The sequence below is a fragment of the Schistosoma mansoni genome, chromosome 4 (genome assembly GCF_000237925.1).
Source record: "Schistosoma mansoni strain Puerto Rico chromosome 4, complete genome".
Lineage (NCBI taxonomy): Eukaryota > Metazoa > Platyhelminthes > Trematoda > Strigeidida > Schistosomatidae > Schistosoma > Schistosoma mansoni.
Genome location: NC_031498.1, coordinates 4,737,306 through 4,764,475, shown reverse-complemented (window position 1 = coordinate 4,764,475; position 27,170 = coordinate 4,737,306). Strand labels below are relative to the sequence as shown.

Sequence of the window (27,170 nt, the reverse complement as noted above, 5' to 3'; positions counted from 1 at the left end):
ATTGTGAGACCATCTTCTATTGTCTTTGTTATATAACTACCCTGCATCCGACACGGTTGGTCTCTACTAGTTATGGTTTTCAGTAGAACTAAAGTTGATTGGTTCATGATTTCAATGAAAGTCAACAATCTCTACAACCCTGAATCGACAATTTTAATAACCGTTTAAATTTTCACTTTAATTATTTACAAGAGTTTAAAATGTTCAATATCATTTTTCATCAGTGAAATTCATAGTAATTACTTTGTAAGTAGAAAATGCCTGAGATTAACAAATTTTAATCAATTTACGGATCCTAATGTTTATGATTTATCAGTGATACGGTCCATTATTTCTTGATTTTTCTTCGTTTTCTTTCACACTATCATTACTGTCAGTTATCAATGTTTGTGTAATTTCATCACGGTTAAAAAAATATGTATCACTATTCCTTGTTGAGCATATAAGTCCAGTTTCAATTCCAGAAAATGTATAAAAAATCTGGCCCTAGTCTTCTGAAATTTACTGAAATCATAGCTATAAAACTTAGGAAACTAAATATATACATTCAAAAAGAAACAGTAATAAAATCTTTCTTAAAGCGTTCACGCACGAGACCGAAGGTCCTGGATTTGAGTCCCGCATGCAGGATCGTGGATGCATACTATTGAGAAGTCTCGTACTGACAAAACGGTCGTCTAGTGCATCCAAGTTTTCAATGGTGGTCTAGCTTAAATTGACTCATCAGTTTAACAATTAAAATCTTTATTTATCAAAGTGAAATTACATTCACTTCATTATGTCATTCTTTACTTCAACCCTTTCGGCATAATTTGATTATATCATTCTTATTTCTTCTATTTTTCCTTTAGGATTTTTTAATTTTATTCCTAATTAACTGATTTCAACTGCTCGTTCTTATAATCTTATTAGCTTTGTTGTATGATATAAATATTTAGTTTCAATGAAACTTGCTTGTATAAGTATGTTGGTTTCTATCATAATTTTGGTTTTGTTAGATTGTATAATAGCTGACAAGAACTAAACAAAACAAAATGAATTCATGTTATTCTGTTAAACTTTTTTTTTCTATTTTACTCTCGGCAAAGGTTATAAAAGGGAGCTATGTGTGAACTCACTTGATGTTTTTTATTTGTATCTTCCCATTGTTACTTAGGACTGAAATTGATCAGTCTCTTATTGGAATATGTCCATTTTGTGCGTATTGCCTTGATAAAGCCCTAATTCACAAGCATTATAAGCAAACATGGTAAGTGGCTAGCAGTGGAATCCAGGATGTGCGTTTCGTCCTATTTGGGACTCGTCAGCTGGATGTACATCAACTCTTAAACACAGGCACATTCAACTGACGAGTCTTGAACAGGACGAAAGGCGGATCCTGGATTTTACTACCAGCCACTATCTATCTTTGTTTGCGGAGCTGTGTGTAGTTTCCTACTTGATACATTAATTTGTTAGAGTTTGAAAGATGTTCACGAATATTGACTTCATCAGCAACTACTATCGAGTAGATAATGCAGTAAATATATTCGATTATTATTGATAAAGTGAAAAGAGGCTGAACAGAATATGAAGATATTCTCATTATAATCTCATACCCTAATCTCCTTTTTTATCCGTGCTTGGTAGTGGCAGTAACCCTGAATGCCCATTTCCACTTAACTTTGACCGCATTGAGCAACGTCTCTAAATGATGATTACTTATTACTATAAAGCAACCATTTGTGATAGAAATTTGATTTTAGAATTATACATATAAATTCATGAAAAGATATGATCATGTACAGGACTTACATGTATATGGTAAATATACGACAGGGGATTGGTTAAAAATTGTTTCTGTATTCAGAACTATACCTCATCTTTATGTACTCATCCTCCGATAGAATAGATGTAGAGGAAAAAGGATGAGATACTAAATAGAATAACCTAAGGATTAGTTCCAGTTGTTATTATTAAGACCTTCAAAGTGTAGCTAATCCAATCGAAATAAAAATCAGACGTGGTTATCAATAGAAAACTTGTGATTAATTATCTTGGAACATCTCTATGAATAATATCTCTACAGCGAATATTTCATGCAATTGGTTCCTTTTTATGAATTTAAAGAAATCCAGAACAACAATTGAATGAGAATAATACGAATTCATTATGTTTCGTGATTTCTCACCAGCTGTTTACATCCATATGTGTATTGAAGTGTAACATTGAGGTATGACGTAATGTGAACCAATAGATATTGTTATCGGAAAGAATTAAGATAAAAAAGATTATCAATAATAACTATGTCTATATATATCTGTGCATGAATAAGTTTAAGGTTATTTGCAGATTAGATGCAAAACTATGGGGAGACGAGCTGAGACGGTAATTAAATAAGATCTGAGAGCAGATAAGATAGATTATGTGATAATTATAGTTGTGAAGAGTTTGCATAAGATTCAGAACACCTTAGAAGAGACATAGATTTAGAGCGATGAGGTGATAATTGTCTAGAAATAGAATTTGTAGGGTTACATAATAATTAGAAAAGATTTGAATGATTTATGTAAGTCTAAAGAATTAAGTGAGTAAAAAAACCGATGGCAAAAAGGATGGTTTCAGTGTTAACGAATTAAGAATCAGGTTTTCAATAGTGGACTAACATGATCTCAATGACACTTAACAATCTCCACAACTCTATACAAATAAGATTTAGTTTAGCGAAGACTTTACACTAATAAAATAATAATTGCAGATAATATTATTCAAGGTTATAAATTTACCATGTTGGTGATAAGTTGACTACTGTCTCATCCTGAACACACAGACCATGTTTAAGTTTTTACTTGCTCCCAGATTGAGGAGGAGTAGTATGTAGTGTGTCTAGGTGTAAATAATCTATAAATGTGTAATAAAATAAATTCGGTATTTATTTTTTCTCATTTTTTTTCTCTCAAACTTAAGCTGACAATGTGCATCATCAAGTGAGACAAGTGCGTAAAAGAGATTTCCGAATGTTCGGTTTACATGATTCTCAGGGTAAATCAAGATTATCACCACAATTGAAAATTGCAGCTCTACGGCATTTAGCCTCAGGTGAGTTTCTTTTCCAGTTGCTTTATTCATATTCTATAAACGTTTTGTAAAAGTATCTGCAACATCCTTATGGTCTAAGCAGATTCACATTTGAACAAAGAATGAGTTGAGTCTTCGGAATATTCTCAAGTTGGTTAATAGTTCGATTTCGATATGGGGATTTTATCAAGATAAGATTATTTTTTAGGTAATATCACAGATCGACTTAATTTGGATTATCGTTGAAAACTGGAGAGCAGTAGACAACTGTTTTTAACGTAATGATGTTTAAATGCTCGTCATGATACCTGGGAATTCTATACTGAATCCTTGGTGCAGTCTTGTGCGCAGAATACTGAAGAAATAGCTTAATATTAATACAAAACAGTCGTCTAGTGTTCTTCACTTTCCAATGTTACCCTAATTGAGCTGGATGTGTGACGAATATTTCCTAGGTGTTTTTTGACGCCATCGTTTTTCACCTCTCCCTCATGTTTTGATTCGTTTTAAATGTTATGAGACTTTCATTGACATGAACATTATTTTGTGTACTTCTTTTAAAAAAATAATCAATTTTGACGTTTTTTTCACTTAAGTTAGACAACTGAATATAATTTACAGCAAATTCTACTGGTACTCCAATGTCATTCAGCTCAAATTAATCGCTTCAATACCATATGACATTGTTTAACAACCGGTTGTCAACTAATGTGAATTTTTATTTAAAATTGATTTTAGTCATGGACTAACATCAACCGAAGAACCATTAAGATCCAAAGATTGCACTGGGAATTTATTTTTTTGGTACGTCAGTAACCAACTTCTACTTAAATTTCCGAAGTTCCAATGAATATTCTTGATTTATGGATTTTAAGTGTTGGAAGTAAAACAGTTACCCACCAACACGATTAAATGACGTTGTGCTATGGGGTCGACTAGTGGAGTTAGAACTGCGATCTTTTGTAATTCAACTCATTAGTTTAAGGGTGACAAGCTCGTTGAGAGTCCTAAGGGTCTTGGATTTGATCACTGATACGATCATGGATACATATTGCTAAGTTATCTCAAATTAGAACGAAGTATTCCACCTAATGCTTCTTGTTTTTCAATTATTCCTCAATCAGTGTGAATCCGTGACGAAAACTAACTTCATATTATTATTATTCTTGGTAGTAGTAGTGTAGGGAGTGAAAACTCAGGTACGGTAAATCAATTTATTGCTTAATGCAAAATTACACAGTACTTTTGTAAAATATGAAAATCATACATTGAATACACCATTTACATATCTTCCTTGAGTTTTCCTTTACACACTCCATCATTTTTCTAATCTTGTCATTCCAATTATTCTCTTTTCGTTTATATTCTCTTATTTCAATCTTCTGCTGATAATCATTCCACTCCCCATTCCTGCTACATACTACTTATGCCTGTCCTCATAAGTAGCATACACTACCATGATAGTATTCGATTAACATTCATAATATGGCTCATTAATTCATGCTACTTGACGCGATACATTAGCTATATTCAAACTACCTATACAACGTCACTGAATTATATTATTGCTGATATTATTCCTTTTGTATACAAATAGGATACACCGTTGTGTATTGAGTATTAATCATGTTTCTATCACAGTATATCTAACTGATACATCTTGCATAATACAAGCTAATCATTAGCAAAACTTTCTAAACTACCATCTGGTAGTAAGATTCTAATTATTAGTTAAAAAGTTTCTACGTGTAAGCTAACATTCAATGTGAAGTGTTTACTATTAGCTTTGGTCAAAAATTAATACACACAATTGACTAATAGATACTGTACAATAGATGAACAAATTGACAACAGTCCATAATATCGGTCTACACAAGTTTTATAAGGTGTTATTTTTGTTTCAATTTTCAAGTGTTAAGTAATGTGAGTTCACATTTCACAAGCGGACTAAAGTGTAGGTGCACTCAACGGATAACTATTATATTACACAAATCATACAGTATGGATGAATCCCACTATATCATTCTAAAACATTGATATATACTGACTAGTTACCTATGTATTTTGAAATTTACAGTGTGATTCCCTTGATTTTGTGAAATACTCATTCAATCAATGTTATCCAATTATTCAAACATATTGGATGATGTTGAAATGGAAAATTCTTAAACCTTCGGTAATGTATTACCATTAATCCAACTTCCTTTTCAGGTCTCTCAAGAAATTACCCATACCCTTTTACATCTATTTTATTCAGCTCCTAATGAATTTGATAAAGTGTTAATCTGATCATTTAATTAATTGTCTTATTAAGTAACATTCTTTGTTGTGTGATTTCACTGTTCACTACTAACTTGAAACTTTTGATTTAGCTGATTTTTTAAATTTTCCTCAGATAATGTTCCTTCACAGGCTGACTACAGCTAGTAAACTGTTGAAAACCAGCAATTACTAGGTCGTTTCTTTTTGAAACTATCAACTATAAACATCTACTATATCACAAGAAACATAAAACCAAGAATCTTCAGGTTTTACAGTAAGTTCGTTAACTTTAGACCACTTGGTTAAAATCCCAAGTCCCTGAATTCGATTCCTGAGTCATAAGGATGTACTTTTCGGTGGCATCAAACTAGAAGGCAAAATCAATCTCGTGCTCAATTCTGTTCAGTCGTTCATCATTTAAAATCACTGTGTAACAAACACGATCTCTATACTCTTGTTGAGAATTTCACAAGTCGAATTTTTCAAGAATTTTCTGTTATAAAATATTTTGAGACACTGGATTTAGATTTAGTTCATGTTAACGGTAATAACTTTAAGGATCATCTTGATCAATGAAAAAAGAATAGTTTGTTAATGCATTAAAATTGTCGCTTTGATAGTATGCACACTGATATAAATTCGCAAATCTCAGGTGAAATAATTTCAGGGTACACGATCATTGGGTGACCTATCGTCAATAAAGTAATATTGTGAATTTTTACTGGCTCGTTAATTTGATTCTTATTAGAACCAACAAATGAATATGCCATGAAAAATAAATCTTCCGTTCAATTCCGTATAGTACACTTAGACTAATCCCGTTTGTACGACGGCATACACAATGATCATATTTAACTCTAACCAAGAAAGTTATGTACACATATATCATAATAATCGAAATTGACAATTTCAAATGAATAGTCATTTGACAAGTGTAGTCATGTATTCTGTCTCCGTCAATACATTGAACTCTGTTTTTCAAACAAAAAATAATAATAATGATTTCATTATCATGTAGTTAGATCTCAAACAACTATTTCACGTGCCGTTCATTCGTTCAAACAACAATTACGCACACACACACACATTGGTGTTAAAAATCCCCCTCACTTATAGTACTGAATTTCAAATCGTAAAAAATCACACATTCATGATGCATACCGATTTTAAGGTCAACACGAAATAGTTTATTATTATCGTTTTTTCAAACTTTTCACACTATAAATTAGTGTGTGGTTAAAGTCAATAAAATACATTTCATGTTGTAAACATTTTTTGATATTATGGTTGATCGTTTGTTTCTGTGGAATGTTTAATAATTCTGTGACCTTGAACCAATAAACAACTGACCATATTGTAATCAATCATTAATCAAGCAAATATTTTAGAAATTTCTGAAAATCTACTTACTGATCATTTATTACTTTCTCTTGACTATTATTATTCGTTAGTTGGATATATTTTCATAGTTGAAAGCGTGAGCCAATTGAAGCTAGACCACCATGGAAAACCTGGAAGCATTGGACGGCCATTTCGTCCTGTTGTGGGACTCCTCAGCAGTGCCCATCCACGACCTCGCCTCGCGAGACTCGAACCGATAGACCACTTAGCCGACATCCATGGTGTTAATGTCTAACTCCAACCAATCCACGAAGTTGAGCAACCGTTCACCGATTGTCTTCAGTGAGTTCCTATCTCACAACAGACGTGGTTTGCACTCCACTGGTTACTGCTTCTCACTAGAACTCCTGGATTTACCTCTCGAAGTCAGTTGGATATATACTTTTTATAGATTATAAAATATATATATAGGTCGATGGTGGGTAACAGTAGAATCCAGAATCCACTTTTCGTTGTATCTGAGACTCGTCAGCTTGATGTACGTGCTTCTCAGTGTTGTATTTCATTTCGAGACTCTATTCAAGTACCATTTGCCTCACACTTATAACGTCTGAAACAAGCAACTGGCTATCTGGACTGAAAAGCCAGCTTATTGGATAAGATGTTGAACGTTTGAAGTGAAATATGTTGTATTCGAGTCTCGGTATGAATGTCAACAATGGGATGCAGATATATACAGCTGACAAGTTCCAAATAGGATAAAACGTGTCCTAAATTCCAGCTTTACTTAAAAACTTATGATTTAATAGCGATATATCGACGATTCACTCACGGTTCACATGTCGAAAGAGACTAATCATTTGCAGTCCCTAACATTAGTAATGGGAATATTCAAACCTTAAAAAATAATTTCTAAAATATTGTCTGAATAACAATAATATTTTCTGTTAACGTGAATTATTGTTAGTTCTCCTCCTCCTCTCATTTATTCTTTATTTGATTCTCGAAATAATATCTATCAGTTATTGTCTTCCGAAATTGTTGACCCTCTACAAGTCACAACATCTCATTAGAACTTTAAGAAACCTATCTGTAAGTTAATAACTGGTGAGAACATGATTATCGTTTTTATAAAAGTGATATTGTAAATATCTTCTTTTATGCGTCTATTAAAGTTCAAACTTTACACCAATAAACTATTACTAAATGGTCTAAAGTTATTATCGTACTTACTGAGAAAATCCATATGTTATGTCTCAAGGATACGCCTTACTATACGAGTTTTAAACTAAGATAAAACAATTTTTTGGTGTGTTAAGTTGTTGAAAGTACTTGGCGGAAAACCCTAGACTCAGGTTTTATGCTAGTTGACACATTTCAACAATACATACCTACAATCTTGAAGTGAATGATTTTCACTTCAACCGCCTAACATAGTTTAAAGCTTATATCGAATGATTTAGACCAAAGATTAACTAAATATAACATTGCTCACCGTTTAGCAGTCAATCGGTTGTAGACTTTTCAGTTTTCCCTTATATTTTCAGTGATTTTTTTAAACTTGTAATAGAGCTTACTATCTGAATGGTATAACTTAACTGCATACATAACAGCTGTAGAATATCACCATATTGGATCTTATTGTCATTATTGTTACCATTAATATTGAGTTTAAGTGATTGGTTGAAATTGTTTATTGTTTCTTCTTTATTCTAACCTTGATATATAAATAATTACTTTTGTAAATAACAAACTATCAGAAGTTACTGGAACTCATATTTTGTTCACTTACTATTCTTTTCTTTACCATATAACTCTGTGTATATATATATAAATATGTTTACATATTTGTGGGCAGGTTTGTTTATTGACTTGTTTTCGAACATTCTAAACATTCGGATTCGATTAATTCAGTTTTAATTGTTATACATATTGATAGTTAATACCTTTTTGGGTAAAAAAACATTTTCATAGGTGCAAGCGTGAGTCAATTGAAGCTAGACAACCATGGAAAACCTGGAAGCACTAGACGGCCGTTTCGTCCTATTGTGGGACTCCTCAACAGTGCGCATCCACGACCTCGCCTCGCGAGGTTCGAACCCAGGACCTACCAGTCTGGCGCAAGAGCACTTAACCGACAGACCACTGAGCCGGCATCCGATGGTGTTTATGTCTCCTGGATTTACCTCTCGAAGTCAGTAACTAGTTAGCAAATGATTATTATGATAGCTTCAATTGACTCACGCTTGCAACTATCAAAATACGAAATCTCCACAAAACCCATTTTGATAAAAAAATATGTTATTATCAAGTGAACTGGTAATTTCAATATTTTTTTCTTTTAAAAGTTACACTAATTATAGTAATATGCGATGTTATTTTGAATATCAAATAGTTTAGTTATGATGACGTTCACAGTAAACTCTTTCAATGCTCCTGCATTTAACAACAAAAATGTGAAATTTTTTGCTGTTATACACATTGATGATTAAATGTTGACATTAGATGAAAGGTTGTGAATATCTTTCAATTGATTGTTTCTAATTGAGTAGCACAATAAAACTGGATTTGATATCTTGATTCAAAGATTTCTACATTAAACACTAATAAATAATAATAATCCATCTTATTAGAAAGGGTTAATCATAATCTCTGCCAAACTAATTAGTAGTATAAATTCATTTAGTATTGTTTGTTTGAATCTTCCTATTGATGTTTAGGACTGAAAATGGTCAGTCTCTAATTGGCATATGTGCATACCGTACGTATTGCCTCGATATAGCCTTAATTCACAAGTATTGTAAGCAGAGATGGATAATGGCTAGCAGTGGAATACGGGACGCGCGTTTCGTCTTATTTGAGACTCGTCAGGTGGATGTACCTACATCTCAGAGTTGATGTTCACTTTTGACTCGAACCCAGTACCTTTCGCTTCAAACGCCATCGCAATATTCACTCAGCCACTGAGTGCTGGTAGCCACTTGCTTGTGCAATGGGGTGAAGTTTAAATGCATTTAGTATTGTTTGTTTGAATCTTCCCATTGATGTTTAGGACTTCAACTAGTCAGTCTCTATATATATGGTTTTAGAGTATCATTCACCTAGTAAGTGGACTTTGTCCAGGAAATTCACTTTATATTTATTGATAAAAGTTCACAATATCCTATTGTTGATATCAAGAACTAAATGTTGACTAGACTTTGTTAGCATATATACCCTCTGAACAAATAATTCGATATTGAAATTGAACGCCCATTTATCGACTCTCACAAACTATGAGAATTGAATCACAATTTAAACTGAAAACTTTACTTACAAGGTTAGTTCATATACAAAAAATCAAAAGGATTATTATATGATTTTAAAGTGATCTTGAAAATGAAATGAAATGAAAAATGAATAGAATTTCTTGGTTTTCAGATATCTTTTTGTGACCATCCCAATAGCACCAATTAATTAAAGGTAATTTTAGGTATTCAACAAGTTTATAGAGAAGATCTATCTACTACCTCTGAATAATAATCTTGAATTGATTTATGATGTAAAGTCCATGATGGTAACAAATTAATTTAATGAATTATTTTTATCTTGTCACTTATGAAACTATTATATGTTTAGAGAACTGTTATTATTTGGTCTGTATCGATAACACTAGGTCGTTTTTGTCAGGGTTACTAACTTCACTAATCTTATTTATATTTGTCACAGGCATTCCTGCTAAAAGTGGCGAAATAAAATTATGGCATCAGCTCATGATGTTATCGACTGTTAGATTGAGCCATGTTAGTAAGTGTAGACTGTTTGTTCGTAGCTCGCATGATTATTGTATCCAGTAGTTAGAGATTGTGGGTGAAATTGCTTAGAATCAGTAGCAACGGTATAGGTCTTTTTGTAATGTTGGGTACCATATCAAGCCCATTATAACTTATACTAGCTTTCGGACAGACCAATTTATTCGCACTTTTTGAGTCACATTTTGACCTTGACAATTATTCACTTATTAACCTTGACTGTCTTTATGTAAGCATAGGTGTGTGCATCTCTTGTCTTACTCATCACATGACTAACTTATTTTTGCCTGACTATAAATATTGAAACCACGAGTCAATTGAAGCTAGATCACCATGGAAAACCTGGAAGCACTAGACGGCCGTTTCATCCTATTATGGGACTCCTCCGCGGTGCGCATCCAAGAGGCTTCGTTTCTTCAATTGTCTGTTTGGATAGACGAATGCCTGAAATAAATCCTTCCAAAGCCACCCGTATTTGGCATCTTATTACCGCCGTTGTTCAAACGGAGTTGCTTAGGTAATATACAGAGTTAAATGGAAGATTTATAATCATGGCATATTCATACTTTCATCCAAATTGGAGTCAGTTCGGCCGGCATCACCTATTCACTTTATTCCTTTTCTTAAATATTGAGTTTGAATATTATCTTATACTTTTCTGTTGAATAAACTGATTCTTTTTTTCGTCTCATCTTATTTAAGATCAATATTTTCTGCCACTGCTGATACTGTTACTATATCTACCACTCTGATATTTGTCTTAGTAGTCTCGTCTTTTCGTCCTGATGTGGTGTTGGAACTAGAACCGATGAGCTTATCTGTTCCAGGTACTACGTTTCTAATGGTTGATTACTTTTATTATTGTGTGTCTGTTCAAAATATAGTCAAACCAATAAGAATATTTTTATCTCATTTTCTTGTCTGCTTGGTTATTTTTTTGATTAATATTATTAAGAGAATAAAACAATTAATCCACTGTGTAGTCTTTCAAAGAACAAAGACTATCAATTTGAACGCATGAACAATAGTGGATGATATAGAAATAACAATTCCGTTCTCTTTCTGAATCTCAGACTTCAATTTCACTGTCAGTTTATCCTGTTGAGACAGAGAGAGAGATAGTAAAACTATGAGACTGAAGAGCCATACCAATCCCTAAATAACTTGTCAGGAAACATTTTATCACTTCGTTTAATGATTAGTGATAGTTAAACGTTGAAAACATAATCACTATCCAATCCTTCCTGACTTTCAACAATTCTTTAATTGACATCCATAATTCACAAAAATTCCTTTTAAAGAATTCTTCCTTGGAATTTTTTAGCATTTATTATTATCAGAAGGGGTTTTGTTGAGATTTTAGTGATTTTATAGAGTTGAGATCATGAGTCAATTGAAGCTAGACCACCATGGAAAACCTGGAAGCATTTGACGGCCGTTTCGTCTTATTATGGGACTCCTCAGCAATGTGCATCCACGATCCCTCACCCGCGCGATTTGAAACCAGGACCTACCAGTCTCGCGCCAGAGCACTTAACCGATAGACCACTGAGCCGGTATCCAATGGTGTTAATGTCTAACTTCAACCGATCCACAAAATTGAGCAACCATTCACCATTGTCATCAGTGAGTTGATATCTCCCAACAGATCTGGTTGAACTCCACTGGTTACTGCTTCTCACTAGAACTCCAGGAAATACCTCATGGAGCCAGTCACTAGCGAGCACATGATGCGCACTTCTGAGGAGTCCCATAATAGGATGAAACGGCTGTCCAGTGCTTCCAGGTTTTCCATGGTGGTTCAGCTTCAATTGACTCGTGATCTCAACGCTATTTATTATTATTTTAAAGTTTTTGCCATTCAGAGAAAATGACTCAGGTTGTTTTTGTTCAATTATCAATAATTATTTTTTTAAATATTTTATGTATCAATTATAAGTCATATGATGAAAACCAAATTGTTCAAATATCAACAAAATATCAATAATTTTGTTTTGGTCATCTACTCATAAATACTACTTAATTAGTAACAATACATGATCTCAGTAAATTTGCGTTTCTAGTTTCCAACATATAACGTTTTGATTGTATTAATGAAAAATGATCCTATAGATACATGACCTTTATTATTTTAATGTTAATAAACTAATGTTTAACAGATTAATTAGCCTATTGTTATTTACTTTTAAGACATTCAATGTATTAATAATCATTTTCTTTATATGTACGTGTCTCTCACTATTTCATTATACTACTTAATTAATCAGTTAATTGTAATCATAATAATAATTAACTAAAATAGATTGTTTTATTTTTGTCAACTTATACGTTCCCATCTCTTATTGTTGCTTGCGTCAAACCAATCCAATGTTTCAATTAAGAACTGAATCAATATGCTGTTACTAGTTTGTGTTTTCTTTTTCTATTGTTACCTTGGTACTTGTCTAAAACACTATATATACTACGTTTTCTTTTGCCTTAAATAATTTCTCATTCTTTCCAAATGTATGTATGTATTATTCACTTGTAGAAAGTTTTTTTTTGCCTTTTCTCAAGTGCTAAGGTCAGTCTACTCGTTCTTTTTTTGTTTAATAAAAAGTATGTACTAGTTTTTCATTTTATTTTATGTTCTCTTCGTTCTCTAAGTTATTGCTTAATGTGTCCATCCGGTCACTGTTTTTTTTCTGCCTTAAAATATTGTACATCTGTTTATTTGTCTGTTGATTTCAAATCTTATTTGCTGCCTCATTTTTAATTGACTCCTTCAATTTCTATCCCATGCCTTTCTTTTTCTATCTTTTTTTCCATGATCAATAGAACTACCATGATGATAACAATAACAGTACTCACTACTACTATTACCAATAGTAGTAGTAGTAATAGTAGAGCAGTAGTTAAATTCTATTGTTATTTCCTTTATTATAATTTCTATCAAATAAAATTTTATGATATGGTATACTGTCGGGGTTTGCAGACATGTTGTTTAATTAAGAAAGTAGTAGAACTGTTGTAGGCTTATTTTCTACAAAGGAAATTCAAACAATTAATTTTGGTGGATGAATGATTCTATATCGTTTTCTTGTACTGGACATGGTCGTTGCAAAGTAATTAAACATTTAGTGTTATGATATTGAAAAATATAACAGAAATTCGGTGAATCCGCAATCAATATTTTTTAAGTTATCTAAATGTTAATTCTTTTTCTTGTGGTTTACATCATGTACCATCCTTAGTTAGACAACCATTGAAAACTAAGAAGCATTCGACAACTGTTTCGTCCTAATATTCAGCTCTTCCGGGGGTTGAACACAGTGTCTTCGAGTCTTGAATTCAATCCTTAATCCTTAGACCATTGACTTGGCATTAAATGACCTACGTGTCAAACTTCATTCACTTAGTAATATTGCACATGTTTAGTTGTCTTCGGTTGATAAATACCTTACTGACATTTTTGAATCCCACTAGTCACCGCTTCCTACCAGAACTCTGGGAAATACCTATCATAATGAGTCATTAGTAAGCACATAGTTAAATGAATCGAAATATAAATAGTGAAATTTGATTTAAGTCGTTGACTAGGAAGCAGCAAATTTATGATAATGATCAAGCATTTCAATTTTCAACCATTTAGTTGTAGGTTTCCGAACCACAGTTCATGTATTTCGGGTAGTGAGCAGTCAGGTAGTATCGCTTCTTCTCTTATGACTGTCAAATATCACCTCATAAATATTGATTTTATAATGCATCTTTGAAAATTGTTTTTATTTCAACCACTTAATTTACAAGAAAGTTTAATGCAACAAGAGTCCGGAGTTGTCTATTTCCTTCAATGCAATAGAAAATTGAACGTCAACTTATTGCTTGAAATTTGTAACTTCATCTGTTATTTATTACTTGCATCACAGAGTATGTTCGTTTCAAATTCGAGTATACGAATCCATACTTAATTACTGAGTTGCACCATAAATATCATCATCATCACTAAAGTTCATGATGTATCTATGTTTTTTTTACCCACTACACTATATAGTAGTAACCTATACTCCTACTACACAGTGTGGATATAATAAGCATAGCTTTATATATTAAACTGACCTATATTTCGTAAATAACCTGTACTTATCTGTCTAACTACTAACAGTGGGTTCATTTATCACTTATTTATTTGATAAATGACTGGAGAGTCTTTCGTTATCGTTTAGCGATGTTGAGACTGCTTCCGGATAAACTCCTATCCCCTAATTTCGTTTTATCATAGAAATGAAGTTTGTTGAATGTACATTTGTTACTGATTATTACACTGTATTATGGCTCATATAGATATATAGTTGCTTTCATACTCTAATATGTATTTTTGAGCTGATAAGAATGTGAGATGATAGATTTATATGTCCTCATTCACATCTATTTTATAAGCTGATACAACTATGTATTCATTCCTATTTTCAATTCCTCTTTTACTTATCATGTTACTTTCATAATTCTATTTATATTTTGTTTAATCTCTGTTTTCTGTCAGCTGAATGGCTTAATCATGTTCTCTCTTTTGTAAAGTCTTACACTTTTTAGAGAAATTCTCCAATTTTTAAACAATGAAAATCATTTTACACCCATATAATATTAAAATAAGTGATATTTATAATTATCAGAAGGGGTTTTTTGTGGAGATTTAGTATTTTCATAGTTGAAAGCGTGAGTCAATTGAAGCTAGACCACCAGGGAAAACCTGGAAGCACTGAGAGGTCGTTTCGTCCTATTGTGGGGCTCCTCAGCAGTGCGCAACCACGACCTCGTCTCGCGAGGTTCGAAACCAGGACCTACCAGTCTGGCGCCAGAGCACTTAACCGATAGACCACTGAGCCGGCATCCAATAGTGTTTATGTCTAACTGCAACCAATTCACGTTGTCGAGCAACCGTTCACCAATTGTCTTCAGTGAGTTGATATCTCACAACAGACGTGGTTTGCACTACACTGGTCACTGCTTCTCACTAGAACTCCTGGATTTACCTCTCGAAGTCAGTCACTAGTGAGCATATGATTATTATTATCAGAAGGGGTTTTTTGTGGAGATTTTCATGCTTGAAAGAGTGAGTTAATTGAAGCTAGACCACCAGGGAAAACCTGGAAGCATTAGACGGTCGTTTCGCTCTATTGCGAGACTCCTCAGCAGTGCTCATCCACGACCTCGCTTTCAACTATATTTATAGCTCAAAAGGGAGGAGTTTGTTTAAATCCTATTCTTTGAAATGCATAGTTTGTTCTCTTAAGTAAAATCACCAATAAAACCACCTAATTCAAAGAACTAACTTTTCATGAAATCACTCTCCAGAAAAATAAATCTTCTCCAACCTTTCGCTGTGCTGGGGTTTTTTGTCCCGTTTTTCTGTTACTACTACTCTTGTTAATAGCTCTTCCTCTTATTATTGAAATTCATTGCTTATTAAATAATTATTCAATCCTCTACATTTTTAGAAGTTAAATCATTTGAAGAGAAATATATTTGTTATTCTGTACTACAAAGTTTCCTCAATGCAAATATTGTTGGTGAATGTATTTACAAGTAAGTAGTAATGTAATGATATTTTTGAATATTATTTTATTTGAACCAAATAAGAACATTATGAAAATTAAATTCACTAATTATTACTTGTTTGAATCTTCCCATTGATGTTTGGGACTGCAACTGGTCAGTCTCTAATTGGCATATGTGCATACTGTGCGTATTGCCTTGATATAGCCTTATTTCACAAGCATTCTAAGCAAAGATGGATAGTGCCTAGCAGTGGAATCCAGGACGCGCGTTTCGTCCTATTTGGGACTCGTCAGGTGGATGTGCCTGCATCTCAGAGTTTATGTTCACTCACCAGTTGCAGTCCCAAACATCAATGGGATGATTCAAACAAGTAATACTTAGTGAATTTAAACTTCACCCCATCGCACAAGCAAGTGGCTATCACGACTCAGTAGCTGAGTGGGTAGTGCGATGGCGTTTGAAGCGAAAGGTACTGTGTTTGAATCCCAGAGTGAACATCAACTCTAAGATGTAGGTAGATCCAGCTGACGAGTCCCAAATAGGACGAAACGTGCCTTGTCCTGGATTCCACAACTAGCCACTATCCATCTTTGCTTACAATTATGAAAATTGTTTTCACAAGTTTTAAACTTAGCGGTACTACTTTGACTGTGAAGCGAAGGATAGACTTATAAGCTTCATACATCAATTTTTGTACAGTACATTCAATCTATTACAAGATATCTGGAAGGATAAGGAGTGGATTCAGCTGAACAACTACCATCACTTCTAATTCAAATATCACTCAACCTCTCCAACCCGATAATGATTGTTATCGCACTTACCCCAACTAGATTGTTTGGACTTATTAATATGGTGAGCCCAATTAAAAGTGGTTTAGTGATAAGGTCAGTTGATGGTAATCAGAAGTGACCTGAAGGACAACAACCACTGACTTCATGAAATGATGACATGTTTAGGTTTACCCACTCCCAGTTTTATTCTAAACTATGTCCACCGTATCGAAAAATAGATGCTGAGATAGGCAGTAATTGTGCTTATTCTAAACATATCACAACTATCTCAGTCATTGGTGACTCACTATTATCATCAACTGATTCGTGATATTTGACGAAGGTTCGACACCTAATCTTACTATTCCTCAATTAGTTGTTCGAAAGCACTTATAATCAAAAACTTTTAGTGCACGTATGTCTTCAATTTCCAAAGGCTGTGTTTCGCAGCCACAGAGTACTACAAAGCTGACTGCTGTACATTATACTTTTATGTAAATCATTATCTTTTAAATATTTCTCTTTTTTTCGTTTTTTCTTCCTCCTAACTGTTTGTTATTCATGATGGATTGTTATCATCGTCAACCTATCTACTGAAACACCAGCATTCAACCGATTTAGAAGAGATTTATAGCTCAAAAAGTAGATTTTGAAGATACTAGATCCTCTAAGCTGAAGTTTTTGTTTTCTATCAACAGAATAAGCTGTCAGTTAATGTTGTAGAGAAATTAAAATATCTAGGTTCTTTATAATGTATATAGTGACATTGTTGTCTTAAATGACAATGAAAGCTTGTTCATAACCATTCAGTTCAGAGAACGCGACATATCTAAGAGATAGCACTGACTAGTTGATATTGATTTTATAATAATTTTAATGTCAGTTTAGTAGAAAAAAAGTACTTTACCGTTACTGTTAACAGTTTGCACAATATCAATAAAGTATGCTTAAAAAACCAATAACACCTAGGGTAATGTAAGCTATTTAATAGCAACTCAATGGTCTAAAGGTTAAACTTATCCCACGAGACCTGAATATCATAAAGTCTTCCTCCTCAGTGGATCTTTGGATGCACACTGCTGAAAAACCTTGTACTAGGAAGAATCAGTTGTCTAGTGCTTTCTGATTTCCAACAGTTGTCTAACCAAAACCATTCCGTGATTCAAATTATAAAAATTAGTGAAGTATTAAACGTCATATACGAATGAATAGTAGTTTTGCTCTGGGTTTTTTAATTCTCCAATGATCAACATAAAGACGACCCAACGTGAAGTTTAAATCTAAACTTTCAGGTCTTGGGATGTATGCAATCCTCACACTCCTATCGAGTTTATATTTTCTTACATAATTTAATTCGAAATGTACTGCGATCCAAGAGGTGTTAATATCCTACTACAAATTCTAGGAATCTTACAGAAGTGTCATATATATATATATATATATATACTCTGTATGTACAACACCTGAATAATTCACATTCCATTCAGTATGATATTCATCTAATGAATGATTAAAATGTAGATAGAACAAATTAACTGTTCAACTTATAATTTCTCATTTGTTACAAATAATTCTCCAGTTCGTGTCCTAATTTTACACCTCTCTGAAAATCATTACATCATAAGTGCCTTTTTTAAATGTAATTATTAGATCTTAAACGTGAAACATTTATTATACAGGCAAGTAAAATTGTTCATATTGGACATCAGAATGAGGATTTGTGGAGATTGTGGTAATTTTAATGGTTGAATTCATGAGTCGATTTAAGCTAAACCACCATTTAAAATCTGGAAGCACTGGACAGCCGTTTCATCCTAGTATGGGACTCCTCAGTAGTGCGCATCCATGATCCCGCATGCGGGACTCGGACCCAGGACCTTCGGTTCCACGCGCCAACGATTAATATCTAGACCAATGAACCGGCATCCAACAGTCATCCAGTGCTTTCAGGTTTTCAATGGTGATCTGACTTAAATCGACCCATGAATTCAACTATCTTAGATTTGTATTTGTAACTTGGATACCGTTATATTAGGATCACAGTCAAATGCGCTTAATGTTACAAGCTTTATTTGTTTGCCTTTATATTGAGTAAAATTTTATGATGATATACATTCATACTTACATTTTGTAAAGCGATAGGTCATCAACTTTCCATATAGATAGATACCTGAATAGATTATGCGATTAATAAACGTACTGATGTGTTAAAACAAACAAAAACAGATAACTTGTTGAAATATCTAGATGGTAAGATCAGGTAGTCCAGATACAAAGTCATTACTGCTAAATTACAATCAATTGTTGGGAATGAAAACAAGCACCAGCAATCACAATTAATGATAGTCTCATGATAATGTGAACTGATTACAGTTGGAAATGTAAATTTTTTATGGTCCAACTCGATGATACTAAAGAAATACATACATAATGGGTGTAATCTTTTGTAGGTTATACGGAGAGCTGATCTTAGACAATCATTACAAACCATGAAACACTGGACAACTGTTTCGTCATGGTATCGGACTTGGCACATGTGTCTACTACCCACTACTAGATACTGAACTCAGGACCTTTGGGTCTCTCAGCACTTGATCTTAAGACTACTGATTCGGTATCTAAAAGTTTACATATTTTCGCACTGTTGAGAAGTCCTTTACTAGGAACAGTTGTCCAGTTCTTCCTGGTTGTCCTTAGTTATTTAATTAAGGTCAGTCTGTAATGTTAACAAACTGCACAAACGTTTCATACTACTAATACCAAACATGGGCTTACCAGTGACTTGTCTCAAGAGATAATTTCCGGAGCTCTAGTGAAAATCATAAACAGAGGAGTTCAAACCACGTCGAGTATCTGACAATTACCTGTCAGTAACATTAAAAAGGTAGTTTCACAACATAATAAAATGGTTGAAGTTAGAAATGTAAATTATCAGTTTCTGAATCATTTCGTTCTTTTTATATTGTCTATTGAATTAGTGGCTAAAACACATGATTTACCACTTATTAGGTCACAAGTTCAAATTCCAACCAAATAATTTCAGGATTATAATTAGTCCTAACACAAACAATATTAGTCTAAAATTTAGTATACAAACTTGTACTTGGTAAATAAGCTATAATCTTCTCTATATTCCCTATGAATTTTTTTTCGCGATCATTAATTTGAGCAAAAATGGATAGTGGCTAGCAGTAGAATCCAGTATGCGCGTTTCGTCCTATTTGGGACTTGTCAGCTGGATGTACCTGCATCTCAGAGTTGATGTTCACTTTGGGACTCGAACCCAGTACCGTTCGCTTCAAACGCCATCGCGCTAGCCACTATCCATTTGCTTGTGAATTAAGGCTTTATCGAGGCAATACGCACAGTATGCACATATGGCCATTAAGAGAGTGATCAATTGTAGTCTTAAACATCAATGGTGAGATTCAACCAAACAATAACAAGTGGATCATTAATATGATTTAAATTTGCTTGGAAACAGTATCTTCCTCCTTATAGTTTTATTAAATATGCTTATAATTAATAGAAATTGTTTAAGCATTATAATTGTTATTAATGATAATATTTTCATAATATTTTATGTCCAAAGTGTAGGTAGCAGAACAAATTAGACTACCACTATGGTAGAATAATACTAATAGTTAGAAATGTCTTGAAATGATTTACTTTATAGAATTTATTTGCTAGTGTTTTCAGTGTGCATATTGTTTCTTTCTTTCTGCGAACTTTTAGCATTATATTGCCAGTAATACCTTCAATATGTGTTGCATGCTAGTTGGTTGAAAGTAGACAGCATGAAACCTAGGACCTAGGTTTCATGTTTTCTGGTCCTTCTGACTAAAGTGTAACTACAATTTCGAGAGAATTGATATTCCCTATAGAATTCGAGCTTGCGTCATTTGTCTTCACATTATAAGGCGTTATCAGTGAGCTTTTCATACCGCGATTGATATCCTGTAGAACTAGGTATTTACATTGATTGAATACATAGTAATACAAAATATCCTCTTTTTCTAGTCCTCTAGTGCAAATCGAATTGTATTGATCATTTGTTCTCTGTGTTGATAATGAATTACTATTATCTTATTCTTAAAGGTTCTAGTAAAGATGACAATAATTTTACATGAAAATCAATGAATGGATTGTTGGTAAACAGTATACATAACAATTAGTATTGTTTGTTTGAATTTTCCCATTGATGTTTAGGACTGAAACTAGTCAGTCTCTAGTTGGCATATGTGCATAATGTGTGTATTGCCTCTATATAGCCTTAATTCACAAGCATTGTAAGCAAAGATGGATACTAATTGAATTTAAGCTTCACCCCATCGCACAAGCAAGTGGCTATCAAGACTCAGTAGCTGAATGGATAGCGCGATGACGTTTGAAGTGAAAGGTACTGGGTTCGAATCCCAGAGTGAACATCAACTCTGAGATGCAGGTACATCCATCTAAGTCCCAAATAGGACGAAAGGTGCGTCCTGGACTTCATAACTAGCCACTATCCATCTTTGCTTATAAAGTATACATAACAGTTATAAGATTCCTTTACTCCATGGTTGGTCTTCCATAAAACCCGTTACGTTATGTACATCTATAACATGTTTTTTTTATTGTATACCATATATATATCAGTTTAAAAGTGGAACACCTTTAACCTTTCTCAAGAATACATAAGAAAATAACTTTCTTCATTTCCACTCGTGAATTGTCACAATACTAAGTATTAGAAAAACAAAGGTTTAAACTTTTCACAGAATTGCATGTGACTACATTAAGCATACATAATTAATTAATTCAAATGAATCATGAAATAGGATAATTTTGTTAAAATATGTGCACAGTTAGAAAGTTAATGATGACCTCTGATGAGATTGCTTTAGCATATCCAGCTTGCATATCATATTGCTTGATTTTGTTGGAAGCGAAAGAACACTTCACAGAACAATGAAATACAGTGTGTGTACAACTAGCTTCTCAAGCCTACAAGCATTCAGTTTAGTTGCTTAATGATAAAAGCAAACAACACCAGTTAATACAATACATAAGCATAAATTTTAACTGATTTAATATATACGAAACGAGAATTAGTACGAGTAAACTTTTCAGACCAGTATTCCTATACGACTGATATTTTTATGCTTAATGGTTTAGTTCAAGCTTCAAATTAAGTTTAATCATAACCCAGTTCCCATTCGAAGTTCTATAATTTTGTATGTTCATCCTATTTGTTTCTTTCTTACTACTAGGACATCATAATCAAAACAATAACATTTTCCATAAGCTCATGATGTATATTTTGTTCTGTTTTTTAACTTTTTAGTCCAAAAGATGATGAAGCAAATACTTTGTATCATATGGGTCAATGGTCAAATTATGCTATTCTTTTATTGCAAGGACGTGCTGTTGTTCAAATTGGTGTTGAAGGGTTAATTTTTGAAGCTGGACCGTTTCTTATGTTTGGTGAAGCTGTTTTAAAACGTAAGTCTGTTTTTTTTCATAGAAAAAAACTGATGGATTGTGGCTATTAGTGAAAGCCAAGACTCTTGTTTCGTTCTATTTAGAACTCATCAACCGGACGTACCTGCATGATAGAGTTGATGTTCACTCCGGGTCTCTAACGCGGTACAGCAACATGTGTTTTAATGATGTACTAATTTCAAGTAACGTTATTTACAGGCGAACTCTCAAAGAAAATTTATTAGTAATACACTAAATGATAGGGGAGCTGGTAAGAATGCTAAAATAGAAAACGATTTTCACATATCAATTCTTCATACCGATATGGAGACAATGACTGTTCTAGAACCCCATCTCTAAAATTGTAAATAATAACTCCATAGGTAATAATGTATTTCCTAGAAAATACCTTTTTAGTTGAATTTAAAAACGAACATTTTATGGTGAATGTATTTTCACTCAGACAAATGAAATTTACGTAACGATATTTCTGCAATACTAAGATAGGTTAACCGATAATAACCTTGAAATGTCAATAAACTTCTTAAAAATATTCAGTTTTGTTACTTCCGTCACGAAATACTTTTGATTTATACATACACTCTCGGCTAATTGGTTGAAAAGTGCCGTCAAAATGATATGGTCATTTTAAGAACTAATTGTCAAGCTCGTCCACATATTTTACAGTTAGCCCAATGTTTTTGCTAATGATCGATTGCATAAGAGAAACTCTCCTGCCCCTAAACTGTTAACCAGAATAATAGAAAAGCCATCCTAGTATCTGATATTATTCAGACCTAAACTCGTGATTATATACATTAAATAGAGGACTATGACACATTATAGATTATATATATAAGCAGAATGTGCGTGATACAAATTAAAATAACAAGTTTACAATAATGTGGCAACAAGTTAGGTACAGAGAAAGATCTAACAATAATGAATTAGGGGGTTTTCTGTGGAGATTTTCAGTAATTTATATATATCGTTGAAATCATGAGTCAATTGCCGCTAGACCACCGAGGAGTCCCACAATAGGACCAAACGGCCGTCCAGTGCTTCCAGGTTTTCCACGGTTGTCTATCTTCAATTGATATTACTATATTGTAAACGAGTACAAATCTGTGTACTAGTTTTGTTGAAATTGTGTTTTCTGAGCACACTGGTAGGTCTTATTGTAAAAATCTCAGTATCTTTCTCAACAACATCAATAATTCATATTTTAGAAAAGTGTAGAGGGCTATTTTTTCCACAGTTTACTAACCGGCTGTTCTGACAACACAAAACTGGCTAACTGAACTCAGCAGCTAAGCGGGTGACGCGATGGCGTTTTAGGCGAATGGTACTGGATTCGAGTTCCGGAGGTATATCAATCGTTCCAAAAGTGTTTTGATATGCCAAGAATAAAAAAAGTAATTTGTTTCTTGATTAAACAAGCGTATTCATGAGTTTATTATCAATAAATCCCCCCTTTTTCTTTTCCTTTCTATCTTCCAATCTCATTTTTATTTAATTTAAAAAAAACAATAAAATAGGTGTCAATGAATTATTTCCAAATCCTTCTGAAAATATGGATCCATCTGTCCAATCAGCACGTTTAGCATCAGAAGCTCGATTTCTACCTGATTATACTTTAAAAGCTTGTTCTAATTTACAATATTTAAAAATATCAGCAGAACATTATTTGTTAGCTAGACGATTAACTGTATTGCATCAACGGGCTAGTTTGCGTAAGTTGAACAAATCTCTTCGTACATATATATATATATATATATATATATATATAATTTATCTTTTTTACAAACTCGATTATATAGTTGAAATCATAAGTCAATTGAAGCTAGACCACCATGGAAAACCTGGAAGCACTGGATGGCCGTTTCGTCCCATTATGGGACTCCTCAGCATTGCGCATCCACGATCCCGCCTCACGAGATTCGAACCCAGGACCTACCAGTCTGGCGCCAGAGCACTTAACCGATAGACCACTGAGCCGACATCCAACGGCCGTCCAGTGCTTTCAGATTTTCCATAGTGGTCTAGCTCCAACTGACTCATGATTTCAGCTATGAAAATACTGAAATCTCCACAAAACTCCTTCTGATCTATAACTCGATTATAGCAAAAATGTTTGGTAACATAACAATTGTATTTATATAGTTATACATAAAATATTTAACTCTGCCTGTCTCTATACACAGATAGAATGCAGATAAAATCATTTAAGTCAAAGTGTATAAGTTAATTTAATATAACCGAAAGATATTTCTGAATTTCAGTTTCAATCAGATGGTATATGTAAACTCAAGGAAAATAACGTTACCTTAGTGATAGTCTTTCTTTTCTTAGTTTGAATTTCCTCAATAACGGAAAACTACAAACACCTATATAAAATCGAATCTAGGACATTCGGCTTTCTTTACAACGAGTACAATAATTTCAAACTATAAAATCAGTGTACAATACTCTACATATTTTCTGTTTCAGTCAGTTTGTGACATGACACAAGCTTATTTAAGTGCTATTTTAGAGAATCCACTATCCTCAATTCCGATATGACTGAACTCCATAATGATTCACTAAAACTTCAGGACCATATGTAAGAATTCAGTTTCTAGAGAATACATGAAAAAGTTGGTCACTGAATAGTAAATAATATCATGTTTGTCTAATTTTTTAGTTCTGATAGAATTCTACTAATGAAGTTCCATTGTGACTGCTAGTCTAATTGACTCAACATCACATGTTGTCAGATGTTTGGCAATAATCGGGAGGAATCTCTTAATCTAGATTTCATGTTAACTGACACGCGAGAGTAAGGCTCATGTACAATCTCGAGGCACTTTGATTGGCGGAATTCCATTATTGCCAAAGAATTAAACATACTTAACGTCCATCATCATTCACCAGACAGTCAATGCTAAAATCTCAGTCCTACAGGCGGTCAGTGGAGGCTCACTGAGTAGCTCAGTGATAACTTCTCAAAATGTGAAGCTGAGTGACAAGGGTTCGAATCCCGTAACGATTACAGATAAGCTTAATTGATGAGTATCAACTAGCACGAAACCTAGATCGACAGTTTACCATTGACTACCACCAAACATGCGATATCACTCAGTCTGTGACAGGCGCGATCTGTAAATTGACATAAATTTCAATAATCGTCCAACCGAATTGTTATGAATTTAAAAAAAGAACAACGCTGTATGAAAATGAGTTATGATTTTATGTCCGTCTTTTTATCACGTGAATTATTCGCTAATCGGAATACGACTTGTCTAATCTTAACACTGTGCCAAATCAATGACGTTCAACTGGTATGAGCAGTCTAGCGTCCTTTTTGGTCCCTTGTCCGCCTAGCCCTTCCAGTTAAGTCCAGAACACCAATTACAGCTTCTGCTACGTGAATCATTTATTTCACGCATACTCAGTTCATATACCAGACAAACGGAACGCATCACACCATAAAATAGAAAATAATATTTGTACAAGATCAAGCCAAATGTGGCTGTGAACGTGGGAGACAGTAATCAATAAACTGAGTATAATTTAGGAACGGTAATTCGTATAATAATAATCCACAGGTCAAAATGAAGCTTATAATAAGATGAATATAGATATACATAATCTAATCACTCAATAGTTAAACAATAAGAATATATATAGAATAATCGTCCATTAATAGGTCCCGGAAGTTATCCGTACTTGCTTCTTCACTTGGATATAACAGAAATCTTGAATATCCTACAGCTGTTACTTTTCTCCTAAATCATCATTGATCACTGCAACAATTGTTTAACTACACTGAAAGCTTTTATCGAACGGAAAAAGATGTGTGTGTGTATATTCACTCAATGCATCTATTTTAACTGTATCTAATTCTTTTTGTAAAACTATTCGACCGATGTTGAGAGCACATCTTTGAGACTTTGTCATGAGATAGAATCCCTTTATCGACTACAAATGAAACATATATCAGAGAATACACACACATATGTATCTATATTATATGTAGACAATGGATACTGCACAGGTTATATGTCATTCAGCGTAATTTGTTTAACTGATCACAAAATGAATTGTTACATTTTTTATCGATAATAATGTTATTAATTAAGGTTAATCGTTATTTCAATCTCTTGAGTGCTAGTAGACATGAAAGGCTATCTGTTGTACGATATTTGAATGTGTGTGGTGATTATTAGCTGTACAAATCGATACTCATCTTTTGTTTGAGGAAAATTTCCACCTACCATTTTTGATTTAAACACTTATTTCAACAATTCAGCTAAAACACTTGCCATCGAGTTTTTTCCAGTCATTTAAAGTTACCTATTCAATAAGTGTATACAGGTTTTAATGAAATCTACAGTGAACATACACTTTTTTTTAACTGATTGGTTTCAACATTAAAACACAGTGCTTATTACAGTACAAAATTTAGTAATTTTATATAGTTGAAATCATGAGCCAATTGAAGCTAGACCACCATGGAAAACCTGGAAACACTGGACGGCCATTTCGTCCCATTGTGGGACTCCTCAGCAGTGCTCATCCACGATTCCGCCTCTTGAAATTCGAACCCAGGGTCTATCAGTCTTGCGCGCGAGAGCTTAACCACTAGACTTAAAGTTCCACCATAGGACCAAACTGGCACCCAGCGATCTCAAGGTATTCAAGGGTGGTCTAGCCTACATTGGGCTCATGATTTCTACTTTATCGAAATTTATTAATTTTTTCAAGAACTCTTGACGGTGGCGGGGAAATTTCCCAAACAAATTGGTCAGAAAAAAATGGGGTGTAGATTACGGCGAGCATATTGGTTGCCGTGGAGTCACTACCTTCAGAGGAGCCTTTATGAAGGGCGGGGAAAAAATTCCAAGGGGGGGGGGAGCCCTCCCAGGGGATCGTTTAAAGAAAAACATCACTAAGGGGGGGGGGGGAG

At 33.5% G+C, this 27,170-nt stretch overlaps 1 protein-coding gene and 1 non-coding gene across 2 annotated transcripts in view; one reads left to right on the top strand and one right to left on the bottom strand.

The window, feature by feature from the left end:
- The window catches only part of Smp_146680 (putative annexin), a gene marked incomplete at its 5' end in the record, with an annotated part of 49,349 nt that overhangs the window by 20,046 nt on the left and 2,133 nt on the right, over nt 1-27,170 (top strand). Inside the window, 3 exons of the mRNA XM_018796603.1 lie at nt 15,926-16,013; nt 22,086-22,243; nt 23,761-23,955. Coding sequence (XP_018651728.1) covers nt 15,926-16,013; nt 22,086-22,243; nt 23,761-23,955 — 441 coding nt within the window. The remainder of the gene's footprint in view (nt 1-15,925; nt 16,014-22,085; nt 22,244-23,760; nt 23,956-27,170) is intronic.
- On the bottom strand, nt 9,562-9,629 carry Smp_tRNA_00577_Pseudo_TTG.1.1. The gene has a single exon. It is a non-coding gene (tRNA).